The 18,457-nt window shown below is 41.7% G+C and overlaps 5 protein-coding genes across 9 annotated transcripts; 3 read left to right on the top strand and 2 right to left on the bottom strand.

Annotated features, from left to right (window-relative positions):
• Positions 1-913: 913 nt before the first annotated feature.
• On the top strand, positions 914-2,035 carry LOC108121876 (larval cuticle protein 65Ab1-like). The gene is made up of 3 exons (XM_017236177.2): positions 914-971; positions 1,615-1,742; positions 1,810-2,035. Exons 1-3 carry the CDS (start codon positions 954-956, stop codon positions 2,033-2,035), a joined length of 372 nt encoding a protein of 123 aa, XP_017091666.2. The 5' UTR covers positions 914-953.
• Positions 2,036-3,718: 1,683 nt separating this feature from the next.
• On the top strand, positions 3,719-4,124 carry LOC108121765 (uncharacterized). The gene is made up of 2 exons (XM_017236054.3): positions 3,719-3,840; positions 3,920-4,124. The coding sequence occupies exons 1-2, from the start codon at positions 3,728-3,730 to the stop codon at positions 4,122-4,124; spliced, it is 318 nt and encodes a 105-aa protein (XP_017091543.2). The 5' UTR covers positions 3,719-3,727.
• A 910-nt stretch (positions 4,125-5,034) lies between these two features.
• Positions 5,035-9,914, top strand: LOC108122211 (uncharacterized). Of its 5 annotated transcripts, none has more exons than XM_070281869.1 (9): positions 5,035-5,211; positions 6,093-6,277; positions 6,342-6,547; positions 6,605-7,162; positions 7,397-7,554; positions 7,613-7,814; positions 7,883-8,919; positions 9,232-9,436; positions 9,491-9,914. In XM_070281869.1, the coding sequence occupies exons 1-9, from the start codon at positions 5,082-5,084 to the stop codon at positions 9,807-9,809; spliced, it is 3,000 nt and encodes a 999-aa protein (XP_070137970.1). In that variant the 5' UTR covers positions 5,035-5,081; the 3' UTR covers positions 9,810-9,914. The 5 variants fall into 5 exon arrangements, with proteins under 5 accessions (XP_070137970.1, XP_017092260.2, XP_017092259.2 ...); XM_017236771.3 differs by having other exon boundaries at positions 7,895-8,919; positions 9,491-9,913; XM_017236770.3 differs by having other exon boundaries at positions 7,394-7,554; positions 7,895-8,919; positions 9,491-9,913.
• Positions 9,915-9,950: 36 nt separating this feature from the next.
• On the bottom strand, positions 9,951-11,462 carry Capa (cardio acceleratory peptide capability). The gene is made up of 3 exons (XM_017236772.3): positions 11,309-11,462; positions 10,500-10,661; positions 9,951-10,405 (listed from the first exon to the last, which is right to left on the bottom strand). The coding sequence occupies exons 1-3, from the start codon at positions 11,385-11,387 to the stop codon at positions 10,176-10,178; spliced, it is 471 nt and encodes a 156-aa protein (XP_017092261.2). The 5' UTR covers positions 11,388-11,462; the 3' UTR covers positions 9,951-10,175.
• A 221-nt stretch (positions 11,463-11,683) lies between these two features.
• On the bottom strand, positions 11,684-17,192 carry trp (transient receptor potential). Its single transcript, XM_043211976.1, has 14 exons — positions 16,827-17,192; positions 16,529-16,766; positions 16,321-16,463; positions 15,766-15,967; positions 15,508-15,684; positions 15,141-15,375; positions 14,786-15,084; positions 14,364-14,731; positions 13,952-14,309; positions 13,522-13,741; positions 13,281-13,446; positions 13,065-13,225; positions 12,851-13,002; positions 11,684-12,785 (listed from the first exon to the last, which is right to left on the bottom strand). Exons 1-14 carry the CDS (start codon positions 16,973-16,975, stop codon positions 11,775-11,777), a joined length of 3,879 nt encoding a protein of 1,292 aa, XP_043067911.1. The 5' UTR covers positions 16,976-17,192; the 3' UTR covers positions 11,684-11,774.
• Positions 17,193-18,457: the final 1,265 nt, after the last annotated feature.

Genomic DNA, 18,457 nt, shown 5'->3' with positions numbered 1-18,457 from the left:
TCAATGCAATCGGTTTTAATCAATTTTTAGTGGCAGATATAAAAGTATAATATAGCTGATATAAAAAAATAATACAGCAATGCAAATGTATTGAATTTTTCTTTATCTGGTCTACAGCTGGACAAAATAAAATGTCAATTAGAAACAATTTTAAACTTTTTTTGCGGTTTTCAAAGAACGTATTTTGTTGAATAAAAAAAGAATATTTAAATAATTATGAGTTTAATAACTGCTAGTTCATTATTAAGTGATTTGTGATCTTTTAAAGTTAGGTGAAGAAATGATTAATGACTGCGCAAATTAGCAACCATTAATACAGTTGCCTAAAGTGTACCGCTTTATGTTTAAAATGAAATTAATAATTATCCTTATCATAATAAAACCCATTTAACACCATCCGCGCTTTCATTAAAAAAATCATTATTCCCAGAAAAAAAAGAACTTTTGAAACGCATCCTAAAAAAAACTGGATATGGCTAAAACTATACTTGTTTTTGGCCAAAAAAATGCGATTATGTATCGACATCTTGAAAATATGCAAATAATTCTGCATAAATCAGCCAATAAATCCAAGGATAACCACATTATGATGTGAGTGTGAGAAATGGAATGCAAGAGAATTTTGGAGCACCTGTTGGAGAACATTTTATGATCCGGCCCGATCAATGGATTCTTGTCCTTTTTGTTTTGCCGAAATCGTCAATCAGCAAAACAAACATATAATAGGTTACTAAGAGGCGTTGGCGTTAGTGTTTCTTTCAGCTTTTCAAGTGAGGAATCAACTCGACCGGTTTTACTCAATAGTGGCAGCTACTAAGTAAAAAATATGACCCATCCGATGTATGTGTGCTTCACGCGAGAGCCCAGACCTCTATGCAGATCTTAACTTTTATATATTAGGGGGCACGCTTCGAATACTTTAGTATAGCTCGGAAACTTCAGCGCGCATCAACATGGTTTCTGCCAAATTGGTAAGTAACTCCTCAGGGCGGAACCCGGATAGCAAAAGGTGATACAAACTATACAGTGTCCGCGACCTTATGGACTCGGTAATAGTTGGCAATTACATTGGCATCCAAAGTGTGTGAATAATCTAAATAAAAGCAATCTGCTGGACATGCAGCTGTGTCAATAGATGATGCAAGGGTTTATTGGTTCGCATATTAACAAAGTATTGTTACACCCGTGCGGATGATGATTAAAAAAGGCATTGATCTTTTATAGACAATATTAATGACATTATTAAAAATTGCCTGGAACTTTAATTTTAAATAGCCTTGATCTTGAAGACTAGAACTTCCCAAAACGGAATGTGTCTGTGTCATTCATTTCTAAAATTTATTGGTAAAAGTATATGTACATTCGGGATATTAATGGAGATAATAAATTTAAACAGATTTTGGAATTTTAAATTCCAACAAATTAATATTGTCAGAGTATATGAGAGAAGCACAGGAAAGTGCTTCTTTAAGGAAACTTGGCGGTCAATTAAAATTACAAACCAATAGTTGTTTCACTATAATTTTAAATTGAAGGAAAAACTTAAGTGTTTAGAATTAAAAACCAAATATAAATTATCGATTTTGTTTCTTATCGTTTTAATTTCTTTCATAGCTACTCTTCACTGCCTTGTTGGCCGTCATGGCCGCCAACAGCTCTGCTGGCCTGCTGGATTATGTCTTTCCTACTCTTATGACGGAGTTCTACAACCAGGCTCCCACCAAAGAGGGTTACCGTTTCTCGTAAGTGTCATCTCCTTACTTTCAACAAAGATATTGAAACTCACAAAGTTTCTTCAAAAAATTTCAGGCAAGAGGAGCCTAATGGCAGCAAACGCGAGGAAATGGGTGTGATCATGAATCCTGGAACCCCGGATGAGCAGTTGGTGGTCATGGGTACCTACTCCTCCTACGATGAGAAGACTGACACTGAAACTGTGACGATGTACACCGCCGACAAGGATGGCTACAAGTCCCGCTACCAAATCAAGAACCGCAAGCTGAGCCCTGGAGCTCTCAAGTCCGCCGCCGGTTAAAGTTTAAATAGTTTCAAGGTTTAAATAAAAAAGATAATAAAAACAAAATAGTAATCCATTTTCTTTTTCTAAAACTGGTTAATTGGCGTCCCGAAATAACAATTTTAGTTAGCATCTGGCCAAGATCAAGTTTAGTTGATAGCGTATCATTGAACTAAACTCTGGATAGACGAGTTTTCTATTGCGTAATAGCTTTGACCTTTAGAAAATCTTTGTGCTAGACAAATTAGCGTGGTTTTATGGTGTCCATCAACATATGACACCCAAAACACGTTTCTTTTTTAGAACCTATGAAGCATTGACAACAAAGTAACGCTTTTTTGCTGCCAAACACAAAGATTTAAAGTCAAGACAAGTCATTTGGTAGCTCAAGAGCTAATAACCGCCTGCAGATGAAAATTATGAGTTAATACGACGAAGTTAATTCACGGCCTAGCATATAATCAAAATTAGGATTTAATGATTCGAGCTATCTAAAATCGATGCTGGCTTGAGCTGCTTATTTGGACTGGTTCCAGGAAACATTTAGTCCAACAAACTTGTTTTTTGCCAAATGATAAATGGTAAATTCATTGAACAAGCTAATATTTATGATTTTTTCGGGGATTTTTTGTAAGCCTACACTCAAAACCTTGTCCTATTGTTAGCCGTGTTTGGCTACATCAACCAGGTACTTGGGCGTACCAAAAAAGCTGGGAAGTGCCGCTCAACACCTAACAAATTATTATAAATTAATCAATTATTATTAATTATTACGTTACCACTCAAACCAGACAAATAAAATACATGGCCAACAATGTTTGATGTAACAACATGAAGGTCGTTTATGGTTTTTTGAATTCGTTCTTAAGGCGTAGCAGTCAGCTTTTAGACTTGAATTAAAAGCTTTTAACCAAGACAGGCACTACTATTATATATTAGTCTAGTAACGAAAGCTATACTAAGTAAGACACTTAGAAAAATCTATGTAAAACACTTTGTTGAACTACAAATACAGAATTTGTGTCAAGAAGCTCTTATTTAAAAATCTTTTAAAACTGAGAACTCATATAATTATGTATAATAATTTATTGCGTTTGGGGTGGTGCATTACAGCTCGACTTTTCTGGTATTCGCCTTTATACATATATGCCTCTGATATCAGGCATAAAACGGCCCCCACAGCGATTGGCGGGGGAATGGGTCAAAATCAAAAATTAGCGAAGCAAACATATTAATAGGTTATTATGACGCGTTAACGTTATGGTTTCTTTCGGCATTTTAATTTAGGGATTAATCCGACCGGTTTTACTCACTAGTGGCAGCTACTTAATAATTCCCAGACCTTTATGCAGATTATAACGTTTATATACATATTAGGACGCACGCTTCACATATTTTAGTATAGCTCGGAAACTTCAACGCGCCTCAACATGGTTTTTAGCAAAATTGTAAGAAATTCCCCAGGAGACTGGATTGAAAAATTTTAAAGAAACTTATATTAGATACTTGAATAACTACTATAAAAACTATACTTGTTGGTAATTACATTGGCATCGCAAGTGTACCCAAATACAAAAAAAATAAATATTGTCACCAGTAAATAACAAGTAGATGAGATATAATCCGATATATAGTCCGACAAGGAAAATATTGAAATTTGTGATCTCTGATTTGTGCTCTCACTTTCGTTTATAGCTACTTATCATTGCCATGTTGGCGATCCTGACAGCCAGTAGCTCAGGTGGCGTGCTGGATAAACCCATTTCTTCTATTAAGACCAAGTTTTTGAACCAGACACCCCTCAAAGAGGGTCACCGCTTCCTGTAAGTGCAATTTTGTTACCTTAACTAGAATAGGTAAAACATAAAAATTAAACTCACAATTATATTTGTTACATTTTAGTTTGGAGAAGGCAAATAGCAGCCAACGCGAGGAAATGGGAGTTCTCAAGAATCCTGGCACTTTGAATGAGCAGTTGGTGGCCATGGTTAACTCCTCGTACGATGTCAAAACTGATTCTGCGACCATGTATAATGTCGACACATCCCGCTACGAAATCAAAAACCGCACATTGAGCAGTGCAACTCTCAAGTCCTTTTCTGGTTAAAGAAAGTTTTAAGTTACAACCTAAACACAGCATAACGTGTTTGGTACCTCAACAATTAATATGCGAAGTTTTTTATAAGCTTAGAATATGATTTAGAATAAGTTGGTATGATTATATTTATATTTTTTTTGTTATTTATATATAAAAATAATATATAACAGAAATATTTTACAAGTTTCAAAAGCTGTCTAATTAAGAAATTTGTTGGTAAAAAATCATGAATTTTTTCAGTTATACCTTGCAGTTATTCTTATTCTAGTCTAAGCGGCACTACCATTAAGTAATTATACAAATTTAGTACAGTAACGAAAGCTGTACTAAAAAGCTTAATGAGAGGCTCTGTTTAACCACAAAGTCAGATTTGGCAACATTTTCCGGTAGCTTTTCATTGTTTACGGAAAAGCGGGGTTTGCGTTGGCGCCTTTTTCTGGTACAGTGTGTATTGTTTAAAAACCGAGTCCAAAAAGGTTCAAATGTAATCTAAATAAAAAAATGTATAAATTTAAAAGCTTACTTATGGAAATATAATTATTTGTTAAAATGATGGAGCCTTCTTTCATAAAAAATTACTTTTGAAAAATTATGTATAGTATTTACATGAACTGCATTTGGGTGGTGTATTGCACATTGAGCTGCACTGTATTTGCCTGTTGCCTCTGATATTGCCGTTGCCACAGGTAACTGACCAGGCATAAAGCGGCCCAAACAGAGAGCGTTATAACAATGTCACCCATGCGAACCACCACCAAGAGGGCCGAGAATGTTTGGATTACAATGGAGCGTTTAGTTCCCGGACAACGTTCGACAACGACAGCAGTGAGGCGACTCTGAATCAGAAACCTATATAATATACCCCGCAGACTAGAATAATTTTCCCTTAAAAAGAGACTAGACTAGTTCCTACAACGGGGGAAATGTGGCTAGAAGTGAAGAGACTTGAAAGTGCCATAATCCTACATGAATAATCCAGTGAAAATGAAAGCCAAAAGTGCGATTGTGTTGATATTATTTTTGGGAATTTTAAACAATTCCAGAGCCACGCAAAAGTCGCAGCAGCTTGGTCAGCCGCTTATACAATTAAGTCACGGTGAGTTGAGCATTTGAGTGAAATTTTATTCGACTTTTTTTTTGGCTTTTGGTTCAAATATTATTCAGAGGTTTTTAGGGCTCTAGTGCGGCTGTTGGGTGGCAAACATGTTGACCTTTAACGCTTCCTTTGCTTTGCACGGTTTGTGGCATTTCTGGCTGAAAGCATTTCCACAAAACATCAAAAATTCATCATTGCTCGAAGCCAAAAATTTGGGACAATCAATACAGGTTAATTGCAAAAAAGAAAAGTAAATGAGGGAACTGACCCGAGCCAAATCAAGGCAGGTGGTCAGTGCGTTAAACCTAATTGCACACCCAACACGCAAGCCAATTGTCAAGTTCCTTCCTATTTTCCCATTTTTTTGGGGTTCTCGGAAGTGAATGTGCTAATCGATAAATTTATTATTGTCTGTATAGTTGGGAAGAGAAGGGGGGTAAACTGCGGAAGAGTTTAAGTTAGTTCCCCAGCGAGCATAATTCTCGCAGAAGCACTGCACTCGATGACGGAAATATGTTGCCATTAGAGCAATTGATCAAACAAACTCGAAAAAATGAATCCAAACAAGCAGTAACCAAATCAAAAGTCAATGAGGTAAATACACGAGGTGGTTGAGTAGCTAATATTGTCATATTTTAGTTGAAATAAATTTTATTTGGGTTATGAGACAATGTAACAACTATGATTCTAAATGTTTAGGCTATAAAAAAGTTAATAATTAAAAAAAAAAACAAATTGAACATAAACACAAAGTTTTCTTTTAGTGTTTTGGAGTCCATTTATATTTATTTCATATCATATTGTTTATTTTCTATGGAAACGGGTTGAAAGTTCAAGAAACTAAAAGAATAGCTGCACAAATGATATGATTCCATTTCCAGATAACACTGAAGACGATTATCCCGATAGCAAGGATGAGGTGCATTTGGAAGACTTCTTTTGGACTGGTTCTGGTGATGGGCCCCCGGACTTCCTCAAAAAGGTTCACACAGGAATAACTAAGGGAAAGGATGTGATTGTCAAGACGGAAACGGTGGTGGCCACCGTCTATGTGGATGGTAATAATGTAAGTCCATGTTTTTGAGGAGGCGGAAACAGAAATACAAATTTTCCTTGTGATGGATATCTAGGAAATTGACATTCCCATTTGCATTGACTGCAAGCCGGATGATGGCGGAGGCACCTGGGAAATGGGGCCTGGAATGCCGCCCCTTAATTATTCGGCAACCGATCGACGATATTGGTTGCTTACAGTTATGTCAGGATTTTATACAGCCAAGGATAACCCCTTACTGGAGGAGAAGCTGGCGCGACTATATCGGCTGGCTTTTACGAGGTAAAATATAGACAATAATCCTTATTTTTTCCATTATTTTTTCTTATTTCTCCCAAGACAACAAACCCGGCATTTGGGCATAAACGGAGCTCAGCAAATCGAGGGCGTAAATGTGCCAGCCAATCGAGAACGTCGAAAATCAATTACTGATAATCCGCCAACTACGACAGGATCCCCTTCGGATGACGTGGAGTTGCTGGACATGCCGGAGGATAACGAGCCCTACATAAAGACCGTGAGGAGGCTGGGTGAGGATACTGAATGGTCTAGTAATTCCGAGGAACAGGAACCGGACGTATCCGATGAAAGTTTACCCATTGGGGTCACGCAATCGACCAGCACGGAGAACATCGATTATGGGGCATTCGTTACCCTGATCCCCTGGGAGCTCATACAGCAGAATGGGAAATCGGAAAAATTGAGGGAAGTGCACGAACCTTTGTTGACGAAACAACCGCATCTAGAACAACAAAAACAACAACAACAGCAACAATCATTTTATAGGGACGAGCGTGTTAGAGTTGTCATACACAACCTGACGCAAATTAGCGAGGCGGATGTGCAAAAGTGGAGCACCGCCAGCACTGAGGAAAGCAACTACGTCAACCTCAAATTGTAAGTGTTAAAAAATAAAGTTTTGTTATGACTTGGATGTCATGAACTCGATTAATGGATTATGAAGCTAACAGTCATAAGAGTGCTTACAAAAGCTTACTAAATTTTAGATGGCCGGAATACTACTCCATATTGAATACTTCTTATCGAGAACATACATATATTCTTTTAATACTTTAAGAAAACTATATCCCTAATACTATAATTTAATAATAAATATAAACATTATAGCAGCAACGAGCGACCTGTGGCCAATCAAACCGAGTTGATTTACACTGTTTTGGTAAATGGTCGTCCTATTTTGGCCACAACTGCTGCCAAGGATATGGAACTGGTCAGCGAAGATGAGGCGGTAAAGGCATTTGGACAGGCTGTCTATATGAAATCGGAACGTGAGTTATTTTGATAATTAGATATTAGTAGTATCCTAACTTAACCATTATGAATTAGCTTATATTAGAGAGCCCACGGCTACAGCTTTGGCGCCAGTTCCTCGAAGTGGGCAGGCTGGTTTCTTCAATTCGGTTAAAAATAATGTGGCTCTGGTGGTTATTAGTTCCTTGGCCATCCTCTTGTTAATGCTACTACTGGTGGCTGTTTTGCTTTTGGGAAGAACACGGGCCCAGCAAAGAGAACTCAGCGCAGTCAACAGGTAATAAAATTAGGAATTTATTTATTTTCTTAAGGGCTTAAAGAATTATAAACTAACCTACATTTGAGTTCCCATTTCAGAACCACTTCCCGCAATGAACTACTCTCTGAAGGCACTTCCATGCGTCCAACTACAGGCGATAGAAGCGAGGAGGCTCCAACTCCGGGACACTCTAGATCCTCGGGCGGTGTTCGGAATTTCTCCTACGAAAGGGAACCAAGGATAACCTTCCCTGCACCACCGGCGGAAACTAGATCTCGAAGGGATTCATTGTCCTCCTCCACGGACAACACTTCTGATTCTTCCGTGTACTGTCCCATCAATCCGCCGAGTGCTGACGTGCAGAGGATCCTGGACGATAAGGCAGCCCGCCTGTTTGATGGCCACAAGAGACGACATCAGTACGACAGAGCTGAGGGTCATGAGGAGACGGTCTACACATCTGTGGTGTCCGAGAAAAAGGGCGATAAGTCAAGACACAAGTCGAGGAGGCGCTATTTGAATGAGAACCGTGTGGGGTCATTGGAAACGAGTCCTGTTCAAGGATCCCTGGCCGGCCGTTCTTCGTCGATAGAAAATTCACCGGAGACCCTGCGCCGGAGTTACGAGAACTTTCAAAGGAACGAGGCCTACAATCCGCACAACAACTATCACCGAAACAAGTTGCTTGTCCAAAAATCAGGCAGTGGCATTTCCCCGGAGGCCATAAACAAGGAAATAATCAGGACACTGCAGCCATCCGACAAGTCCTCCGATACTGCCAGTGTTGGCTCCTTCCTATCGATGGCTTCCGTGCGAGCTTTTCCCAAGGGTAATCTGCCGGAGCCGCTGAATCGCGTCCTGGATCCTGTTTTCGTAACCTACTACGATAATGTTAACGCCGTGGCCGGAGCATCGCACCACTCGACGCGATCCCTGAGATCTCACAAGTCTCTTGGCAACAAGGACCCCAACAGCACTATCGCCACCATAGCCAGCTTCCCGAGTCCGAAGGCTCCACCATCCAGCGTACGGAATGTTCGTTCCGCCTCCCACAGCGATAATCCGGATCCGGGCGTGGTCGGTCCTGTGGTCTGGGAGAGGCACAAGAAGAAGCACAGCCAGGGTGAGGCGGGTGGAAAAAAATCGAATCCTAATAACCACAATAACCACGATAACAAGAACAAGGACGAGGGCCAGGACGACGACGAGGAGGACGACGACAACGGGGACGTGCGATTTGGGGAGAAGTCGAGTCCCCGTTACTAGGGCAACTGTAGTCGTTGATTTTATTATTGTTATTATTGTTGTTGCACCAAAAAACCAAACTAGACTTGATTAACCAAAGTAGAACTAGTCCCAGTCCCGTACCAACCGACCACAATGCCAGGTCAGCATGTTTTCATTGAGTTCTCATCATCCCATCAATCTTTCCCAGAGGCCCTGACCTACGCGGACTATAATGCCAGTCCGGTGCACAATCCTTCGGCCATAAGAACCCACTACGAGGGCCTACTGGAGGGCGCCCTGCAGATGTACTCCAGCCAGGACGACATTCCCATGCCCCTGCCCACCCAGAACTTTACCAACAATCGCCGAGCCACGAAAAGGGAGCACCGTGGGTCCTCGGCGGGACTGCCCAGGTAAGTTCCTAAAAAATTATTATTTTTCTTATATTCATCTCATTGCCTCTGCAGTTTCCAACCGGCGGCTAGCATCCGGGCAGCTGCCGATCGTCCGGCCACCGCTCAGCCGGAAAAGACGAGCAAGTCGGCGCAGTCCACTCAACCACCGTCGCCGTCGTACAGCGCCTGGGGTGGTGGGAGCATATATAGCTCCCACTCGACCTTAAACCGACCGCTGATCGCAGGACCCATTCACAGAGTGGACCACCAGATGGACCTATCCAGAGGAGGAGGCGAAGAGGCCACAAATGCCAGTGCGGGAACTGGGACAGCGCCACTTATCGAGGCCATTCAAAGCGAGTTGCGAAGATTTAGGCAACAGCAGGAGTAAATCCGAACAGCTTTAGATCCTTAATTTGTCATCATCATCACGAACAAGAAAATAATGTACCACAAGTGTTTGCAATTCATTTAGAATAAACTTTTCGTAATACTCCAGAATTCCAGTCAAAAGTTTGAAATGAGCTTCGAATGCAGGTTATGTTATTGTGTTTATTGTATTTACATAATTTAAGATTGCAGGAATGAAAACACACAAAGACTTTAATAGTAGCTCTCACCAGCCCTGATTTAACCAAAAAACATATTCGTTATATACCCGTTACAATATTCAATTAGAAGCTTCGATTCATTGATGTACAAAAAGTGATGTGCTTTATCATCCAGAGAGTGTTCGATCCGAGTGCGGTTTCTACATTTAATTGAATTCCTTTTGACCCTTGGTGCCTTCGGCGAAGGACTTGGGGTCGACACTTCGCTTGCCCAGCCGGGGACCAAACCAAAGGCCCGACGAGGCACTGGGTCCTGTGCGCTTGTCCAGGACCTGTTGCAGGGCCAACAGGTGAGCAAACTTCCGCAGCTCAGCATCCCCGCGTCCCACTCGAGGAAAAGCTACTAGGCCACTGGCCCGCTTTTGGAATTCCGACTCTGAAAACGTTTAAACAAATAAAATATGAGGTCCCGCTAGGATAGTTACGCCATCATTAATCCTGGCCAGGTGGTTGGCAGGCTAGGGACTTACCATTATAATCCTCCTGGGAGGCATCTGCGTAAATGCCATCGAGGGCCGCGGCATCTAATCCGTCGCGCAGACTGTTCCCAAAGCTGGGATCTCCGCGACCAACACGCGGGAACGCATACAGCCCCAAGTTAGCGCCTCGTCTGTTCTTATCATGCTCCAGCTCTGGATGGAGAGTGTTTTTTTGAGACATTCGATTAATTTTCAAGTCACCACGGAATTAAATTAGTTCGACCAAGAGCCCACGCAAAAATATTTTTTGAAAATAATTAATCTTGTGCAGAAGTTACCACTCAAAATTAGTATTTCTTTTCTGCATGTCATGGACTGCATTTCGGATCATTAATTGGGTGCTTTTAGAGGAAAAGTTAATTTACCGAAGACTTATAATATTTTCAAAAGTAAATTAACAAATTTGTAATCTAAAAATGTATCAAGATTCAGTATCGTTTTAAAGTTAATTGGTCTGGAAATCAAATAAAAAAATAATGATACGGTTCTAAAATGGTTTAATTCGGATTAACATGCTTTAAAAAATGTGCCTTTAAAATCAAATTTAGCTGAAATTTTATTGAGTAAAGACTTAAAGATTAAAATTTTGAGAGGAACTACTTTGAAATGTAAATAAATAAAGTATGAAAGGTTATGGATGCAGTATACCTTTAGTATTAACAGATGCTGCAAAATATGAATGAAAATTATAAACATTTTTGATTTCAACACTTTTTTAACTTCTGTCTTTCACTTCTTCTCCAAGTAAAGTCTTAACCTTTTTTATAATGTATTGATTAAAATTAAACCTTAAAACTCACCAGCTGCACTGAACTCTGCCAGTAAAACAAACACCAATATAGCGCTGACCAAGTTCGACATACTTAGAATGAATTTCATTTTAAAGGAAATTTTTAAATCCAAAATGTTCAATTTAACAAAAATTTCTTATTTTCTGTGGTGTTCTCCCGGTAACTGGCACTGGTTTTCTGATGCTCCTGTGACCGGTACATGGCCTTTTATAGTCCAAAAACAGGACCGGGCAAAACCGATGGCAGGCAAATGAATGGCCAACGGGGCGGCTGATGAATGTTTCAACACTATGGGGATGCTAAAATGCCAAAAGCTGAGCAAAAAAAAATGTGTAAGTGTTGCTAGCAACAGGCGGCCTTCGGCAACATGTTGCCAGGATATAGTTGTTGTTTTGAGATTCGTTTATTGTTCACACATACATTGACCTTAATGCTACCGTAACTGAAACTGAAAATACGGATGACCTGTTTTCCTTTAAAGCCAGCCGGAGATCATGCGACCTGTTACCGTGGACTTGCCTCTTTCTCCACCAGCTGCCGCACTGCTCTGACCCACTTTGATCGCCGGCTTGAGCGGCGCCGGAGCTGCACCTGGCTTCTTGTCCTTATCGTCCTGGCCCGGCTTCTTGTCCTTGTCGTCTCCAGGTTTCTTGTCCTTGTCGTCGCCTGGTTTTTTATCCTTTTCATCCCCTGGCTTCTTGTCTTTTCCATCGCCAGGTTTCTTGTTCTTATCATCTCCCGGTTTCTTATCTTTTTCATCGCCAGGATTATCCTTGCCATCACCTGCCTTCTTGCTCTCATCTGGCTTTGTATCTCCTGGCTTAGAGTCTCCCGGCTTCGAATCGCCAGGCTTCTTGGTCTGATCCTGTCCGTTCTTCTTCGGGTCATCCTTCTTGTTTGCCTCATTGGCTGCCGTGTTGCCTGCGGGTGCTCCAGCTGCACCGGATTTTGTGTTCTGATCTGGCTTGGCATCCGCCGGAGCCGAAGGAGCAGCACTCTTGGCAGCTCCAGCTGGACCCGTTGGTGGCTTGGCTCCATCAGCTTTTGAGGACTCATCTTTTTTGGCTGCCGCTTCGGGTTTCGCAGGTTCTCCAGATTTGGGAGCCGAAGGCTTGGTATCCGCTGGCTTAGATGGAGGCGCCGGAGCATTAGGCTTCTGCTGATCATTAGGCTTAGCTCCATTGGTTCCATTTTGGGGTTTGGGAGCTCCTGCTGCAGGAGCAGGCTTCTGATCGCCTGGTTTAGGGCCGGGAGCTCCTGGCGGTGGTTTGGAGTCTTTGGGGGCCTGTTGTTTGCTTTTATCGTCCCCTGGTTTCTTGTCGTCTCCAGGTTTCTTAGAGTCATCTGTTGGCTGTTTGGTAGTGGCTGATTTGTTATCCTTATCTCCAGCTTTTTCATCCACATTCTTGACAGAAGCTCTCATCGCTGCCGCAGCCAACATGGAAGCTCCACCACCTCCTCCTGCACTAGAAACTGACTTTTTGGACTGTAAAGTACATATGATGTAGGATTTAAATTTTTATATTTCTATTAAAATAAAATAAACCTTACCCCAGAGGAATCCAGCTTCTTCTCCTCTTCGCCATTGGGCTTGCCCTCGTCATCTCCCAGAGACACTTCATCGGCAGCCATCTTCTTACGCATGAACTTAACATAGGCCACTCTGGTGGCTCGAGTAACGTCACCCAAGTTGGGATTGAACTCTGTTTAAGTAAAAGAAGACGTCATAAAAATATTTCATAATAATTAATTTGGATATTCTTACCAATCAATTGAGTCTGGTTCATTTGTAGGCCCTCGTTGGCCTGCTCGATAATCTTCCTCCTCAGACTGCGTTGGCTGTGACGCTGCATAGACGAACGCTTGCTGCCAATAGGATCTGCCGTAAAGGTGTTCTTTCTCGCAATGGCATTCCAGTCCTTATCGCTAAAAAAAGGAAAAGATTATAACAAAATTATGTTTAGAAATAGACTTTAATTACCCCTTTTGAGTCTTTTTACGGCCAATAACTTTGGCCAAGGATGAGAAGATATCACGACCACTTTCGCTTTCGTTCATTTCCTGTTTCAGATTCTCCACGAAACCAATCTGGAAGTCTTTAAGAATACGACGCTCCATCACCTTACCCTTGGTGGTTCGAGCCACACCTGGAAGTCAAATAATAAATGTAAGAATATGTTTTAACATAATTTCTAAAACAGGTCCTTTAAAAATTCACCCACCCTGGGTCTTCTTTTCAATATCTGGAACATCCCAGCTATTGTTTGTGAAAATCTCCAGTAGCTCGAATCGCAAGGAGCTGATATCCTGCCGCACCTCAATGATATCATCCTCGGTGATGCCGTATTCGTCCCGCCGCCTCTGCTCCGCCGTAATGTACCTCCTTACCAGCAGCTTCATCACTTTGTCATGCAAGACCTGAGCCCGTTCCATGGACTTTCGCTGCAAAAAATAGAAAGAAGGGTGGAAACTAAAGTATTTACATCGACATTGACGCACAGCCGGCTCTGCATGGGCTTGATTGAAAATGATTTTCCCACTGATTTGTCTTTATTACCATGACGTCGATGATGAAGTTGCGGTTTTAAGGTGTTTTCTTTCAACCTATCTTCTGGGGAATCTGGTCTAGCTCCTGATTTAACTTTTACTTACCATAAAGCTCTTGGTTCTTGAAGGTCTCTTGCGGCCTAAGGTTTTGCGCAACATCTTCATATTGGGGCAGAGGTTAAAGGGCGGCGGAATGGTGCCACCATCCTCGAAGTAACTCATCCACAACTGGGAGCGGGCAAATTTCCATTCAGTGTCGGCTCGCTCGGAGATGATTTGATACGAATTGGACATCATGGCAATCAACATGTTGAGTAGCACAATAATATTGATCACCGAATAAGAACCGAACATCAGAAGAGCCCAAAACCGGGTGAAGCTCTTTATTCCCGCTAGATCGAAGGACACCAGATCGACCAGACCAAAGGATGCCCAAAAAAGGGACTGTGATGTCTCAAAAAGACTAAAAAAGATTGGAGATAAATAAGTCTTCAGATATACTATTTTTATAACCTACTTGGAGAATCGCCGCCATATGGTACATGCCTTTTCCTGGTCGTCGAAATCCGCTACATCAGGATGCAGATGATAGCACTTGTTCTTCTCAAGCTCGGCATAGTACCACAAAAGTTGGTTAAGACCGCATCCAAAGGCAAACAGCACCAAGGTGTAAATGAAGAAGAACTTTATGATATCGATAATCATGCGTCCCAAAGAAACTTGTAAAGGACCCAAATGTGGATTAATTGAGAATATATGAACCAGTTTTAGATACGAGAACACCATTCCGGCAGCAAAGGCTCCTTCGGACAAGAGCATGGGATCGAAAGGATGCCAGTGCTCGCGTGGAAAGTAAGGATCTATGCCTCGGAACCAGAGATCCCGCTAAGGACGTTAAAAAATAAATATTAAACATCTTTATGAGCACTTCCAACATACATGCACTATAACCCAGGCAGTAGCTCTACAAAGAATCCACGTCACATAGAACATATTCGAGATATAGTCGACAATATTCCATAGATCCATTATATACTCGAACAACCCGTCCGAATATAGAGTCTTCAGTTCCTCAAATATCAGAGCCATAATGTAGGTAATGATCGCTAGTTCAATGGGTCCTGGCAAGGATCCTCTTTCGTGCTTGCGCCAATCTTCCAGCATGGTCAGCATCCAGGGAAAAGCCAAGAGTTCAAAGGTAATTTGTACCACTCTCAGAGAGGCGGCACCCAAAAGCACTGATAAGGATTTAAAGTTACGTCTGTGATTAAATCTTTTAATTTTGTATACGCACTTAGGAAAAACATGTAGGAGCAGGAGTGAGTAATGAACTTTACAAAGGGCTTGCGCATGAACTTAGCTCCATCGGAATCCGGGGCAAGGATATACTTTAAACTGTAGATGGGAAAACTGCATCCTAGCTTGATGACGTCCATTAGTTGCTGGGAAGCCTGTTTGCGCCGAAAGCCTGGAAGACCTTCATACCATATGGCAGCCAATAATTGTTGTACATTCGGATGGGCCACAAACTGTGAGGGAAAGTGTTAAAAAACCCTTTGAAACGAACGACATATGTTTTCCAAAATACATTCGACACTCAAAAAGACGGAGCTTACGTTTCGAAAAATATTTTAAATATTATCCTTTAATTAAAAACCCACCGTCTTCTGTTTATAGCGAATGGCCAGCTTCAATCGTTCTAGAGTTTGACGTTGGCCTGGACACCAGATGTCGTGGGATGGCTCGTGGTTAAAGTTGAGCATCACCTCGAGTTCCATGGATGTGCGTGCGTGGTCCAGAAGAGACGTTCCAAAGTCCTGCACCATTTGACGCATCTCCTGTTGGCCAAACACAAACAGGATGGTTCGGGTTGCTTACATTGCTAAACAGTGTACCATATACATATGTATATATCATACCGTGTATTCGGCACGAAACTCCGATTCCATGGCCTGCAGGCGCTTCAGTTCCCAGGACAATTGGAAGGCGGTCAGAACAGGGTCCCGAGAGCTGAGCGCTATTAGGGAACTGGCCGACAGGGCCCGGTAGGCATTGATCCTGGACTGGGAGTGTCGCAAGGAGTCGGTGGTCTGCGACGTTACGCACTCATCGCAACCGCACCTAAAGGATATTATTTCTTTATTTTATTAGTAGTTCTTTTGAAATCCTTTTTAAGGATTTTTAAGGACATTCATGAAATATTTAAGCTAAGGATAATAAACTCCCTAAACCGCGCACTCTGGTAATAAAAGTAAAATCCTGACTGAGGCATAATCCTTTTTAATTTCGTAAACATTTTTTTTCTTTCATCTTTACACTCTTTACACCCTGTTTGGAACTTTTTTTTCTGATTCCCCCAGGTCCTGATTCCCCTTTTAGGTAAAATTAGAACTACGCGCTTGACGTTGCAACGCAGATTCTGCAAACAATGGAACGTGCCTCTGAAGGAATAATGAAGGCTCTGGCTCACTCACTTGACGTCGTGCGGCATTGGCAGCGTGGCACCGCGATCCAGAAGGATTTTGAGTATCTCGTAGTTGTTGCGATGGGCCGCCAGGATAAGGGGCGTGATGTCTACGGTGAAGGTCGATTTCGAACGGTCCACCGCCTCCCAGCTCTGCCGAAAAGGATCTCATTATACGGGGCTGCTCAAGCAACAGCGACAGGATATGTGTAACCTACATAGGGCTGGCCCTCCTTGTGGTTGGTCTCCTCCCACTGCAGCAGTTCCTCGACAGCCTCCACATACTCCTCGGAAATGGCATGGAGCAGGGCGTCGCCCACCTCTATGTTGTTCTCCAACAGGAGCACCATCAGGTCGAAATTCTCATTCTCGATCGCCGAAATCAGAGCCGAACGGTTCATGGGATCCGTGCAGTTAATGTTGAACTTATCAGTGCCGATATATTCCTCGAGTATCCTTCAAGGACATTAAGGATTACTCACAAAAAAAGATAAACTGGATGAGCACTGGCCTTACTTTTTAACACCCGGAATATCACCACGCTCGCAGGCCAAAATAAAATTCTTCTCCACTTCACTGAGGATATATTCCTCGGCCATCATTAAATCGTAATCCAGGCGAGAGCCCAACGCCTTCTCGGCGTCCGATTCCGTGGTGCTGCCCATTATCCTTGATTGGATTTATTCAATTTAGGCAAAAGCGAACTATAAAGCTTCGATTTGGTTACGAATTCGTTTCACATTTATTCACATCTCACACTATTCTTTATTGATTTCCTGCAGGGAACAGGGATGTTCCCCCACACGAGCCTTGAGGCTAATCCTTTCGCGCACTGTATCCTTTAGGGTTCCATTTTGCTAGACGATGTTGAGTCTCCAATTATCCGCGTAGCACTGATGGCAAGATTCAGACACTGGCCACTATATTCCGCTAATTACATTAGCGATTGGCCAAAACTCGGTCAATGTGTTGGCAAAACGCAAGTCAATGGGCCCAGTTGACCACGGTTGGTAGTTGTGGGGCTGCATTTCTTATTTGTTCGTATGTCTATATGTCCGACAACCGATTTGAGCATAGGAATCTATTGGCATTTTTCTATATTCCCATCCGCCGTCTGCCTGCACGTGATTATCTGACAGAGCATTATGTTCGATTTTCGAAACCCTAGATGTACATTTTTTTTTAGATTCGCGAAAATCCATAGAATGCAATTCGGTCAGTGATTGAGGGATTACGCAAATGGATTGTGTAAACAAATATTTACTATTTAAAAACTATTTATTTACTATTTCAGAGAGTGGCTTAAACCAAACAACGTTTACAGAAAATAGGCAGTAACTATATTTAGATACTATAAAAGGACAATGTCCTTTAGTCCCTTTTTATAGTATCCTATACTATATAAGGATACTATAAAAGCAACACCTGGTTCTTTTTTGAATGCGACTCGCCGTTTTAACATAGCTCCGTATGTACATATGTATATTTTATGAAGTTACTATTTAAATGTTTGTATAGAATACAATTTCCTTTTTACAGAAGGATTGTTTTTTCTTTAAAAAAGGGAAACAAGCTTTCCTAATTCTATCATAACAATATTATTTATTTCCTTAGCCCCTTGCTGTATCCCGGACTATCTAATTTTGATTTTTAGTTTTTGTTGGATTTCCTGAAAAGCTATCAACGCCTACAAACTACTAGCACCTACATACACCCTCAACAAAAATAGTCAATTGACAAGCTTTTAAGCTTTTGGCTAAATTCACCACGATTTTTTAGCCACAAAACCCATTCTGGCCAAAAATAAAAACCTCCAGGGCAACAGCATTTGCCAGTGGGTCACTGATGCTGCTATCCCAATTGATTAATATTGATTGAAAACGAGAGGGTGGGAGCTCCCAAATCGTCCTTAAATCTCAACTCGTCCTTGAATGTTGAACGTTGCCTACTTCGGGGCGCTTGCTGCTCTTATTTGTATGTCAATGCACTTGGAATTAAATGCCAGCGAGGGAACAAACAGGCTTTCAAGGAGCACCCTTTGAGCTCTGTGTGCTGGTTGTGGGATGAGATGGATGGCATGGGGGAGTGAGGCTTCCATTGGGGGAGTCCAACTCCAAACGGAATGGCATCGTACGTGTTCAAGTTGT

The sequence above is a fragment of the Drosophila bipectinata genome, chromosome 3R, assembly GCF_030179905.1.
Source record: "Drosophila bipectinata strain 14024-0381.07 chromosome 3R, DbipHiC1v2, whole genome shotgun sequence".
Lineage (NCBI taxonomy): Eukaryota > Metazoa > Arthropoda > Insecta > Diptera > Drosophilidae > Drosophila > Drosophila bipectinata.
This window is presented reverse-complemented; position numbering and strand designations above follow the sequence as displayed.

What these genes read in the sequence shown, in the direction of transcription:
- Capa (XM_017236772.3), bottom strand. Translation starts at nt 11,387, where the DNA reads ATGAAATTCATTCTAAGTATGTCGAACTTGGTCAGCGCTATATTGGTG. An exon ending in GGCAGAGTTCAGTGCAGCTG is followed by an intron (nt 10,662 to 11,308) that starts GTGAGTTTTAAG and finishes CTCTCCATCCAG; the next exon opens with AGCTGGAGCATGATAAGAAC. An exon ending in CTCCCAGGAGGATTATAATG is followed by an intron (nt 10,406 to 10,499) that starts GTAAGTCCCTAG and finishes AAACGTTTTCAG; the next exon opens with AGTCGGAATTCCAAAAGCGG.
- trp (XM_043211976.1), bottom strand. Translation starts at nt 16,975, where the DNA reads ATGGGCAGCACCACGGAATCGGACGCCGAGAAGGCGTTGGGCTCTCGC. An exon ending in ACAAGGAGGGCCAGCCCTAT is followed by an intron (nt 16,464 to 16,528) that starts GTAGGTTACACA and finishes CCTTTTCGGCAG; the next exon opens with AGCTGGGAGGCGGTGGACCG. An exon ending in AGTTTCGTGCCGAATACACG is followed by an intron (nt 15,685 to 15,765) that starts GTATGATATATA and finishes TTTGGCCAACAG; the next exon opens with GAGATGCGTCAAATGGTGCA.
- LOC108121876 (XM_017236177.2), top strand. An exon ending in AAAGAGGGTTACCGTTTCTC is followed by an intron (nt 1,743 to 1,809) that starts GTAAGTGTCATC and finishes AAAAAATTTCAG; the next exon opens with GCAAGAGGAGCCTAATGGCA.
- LOC108121765 (XM_017236054.3), top strand. Translation starts at nt 3,728, where the DNA reads ATGTTGGCGATCCTGACAGCCAGTAGCTCAGGTGGCGTGCTGGATAAA. An exon ending in AAAGAGGGTCACCGCTTCCT is followed by an intron (nt 3,841 to 3,919) that starts GTAAGTGCAATT and finishes GTTACATTTTAG; the next exon opens with TTTGGAGAAGGCAAATAGCA.
- LOC108122211 (XM_070281868.1), top strand. Translation starts at nt 5,082, where the DNA reads ATGAATAATCCAGTGAAAATGAAAGCCAAAAGTGCGATTGTGTTGATA. An exon ending in TCTATGTGGATGGTAATAAT is followed by an intron (nt 6,278 to 6,341) that starts GTAAGTCCATGT and finishes ATGGATATCTAG; the next exon opens with GAAATTGACATTCCCATTTG. An exon ending in TGTCTATATGAAATCGGAAC is followed by an intron (nt 7,555 to 7,612) that starts GTGAGTTATTTT and finishes ATTATGAATTAG; the next exon opens with CTTATATTAGAGAGCCCACG.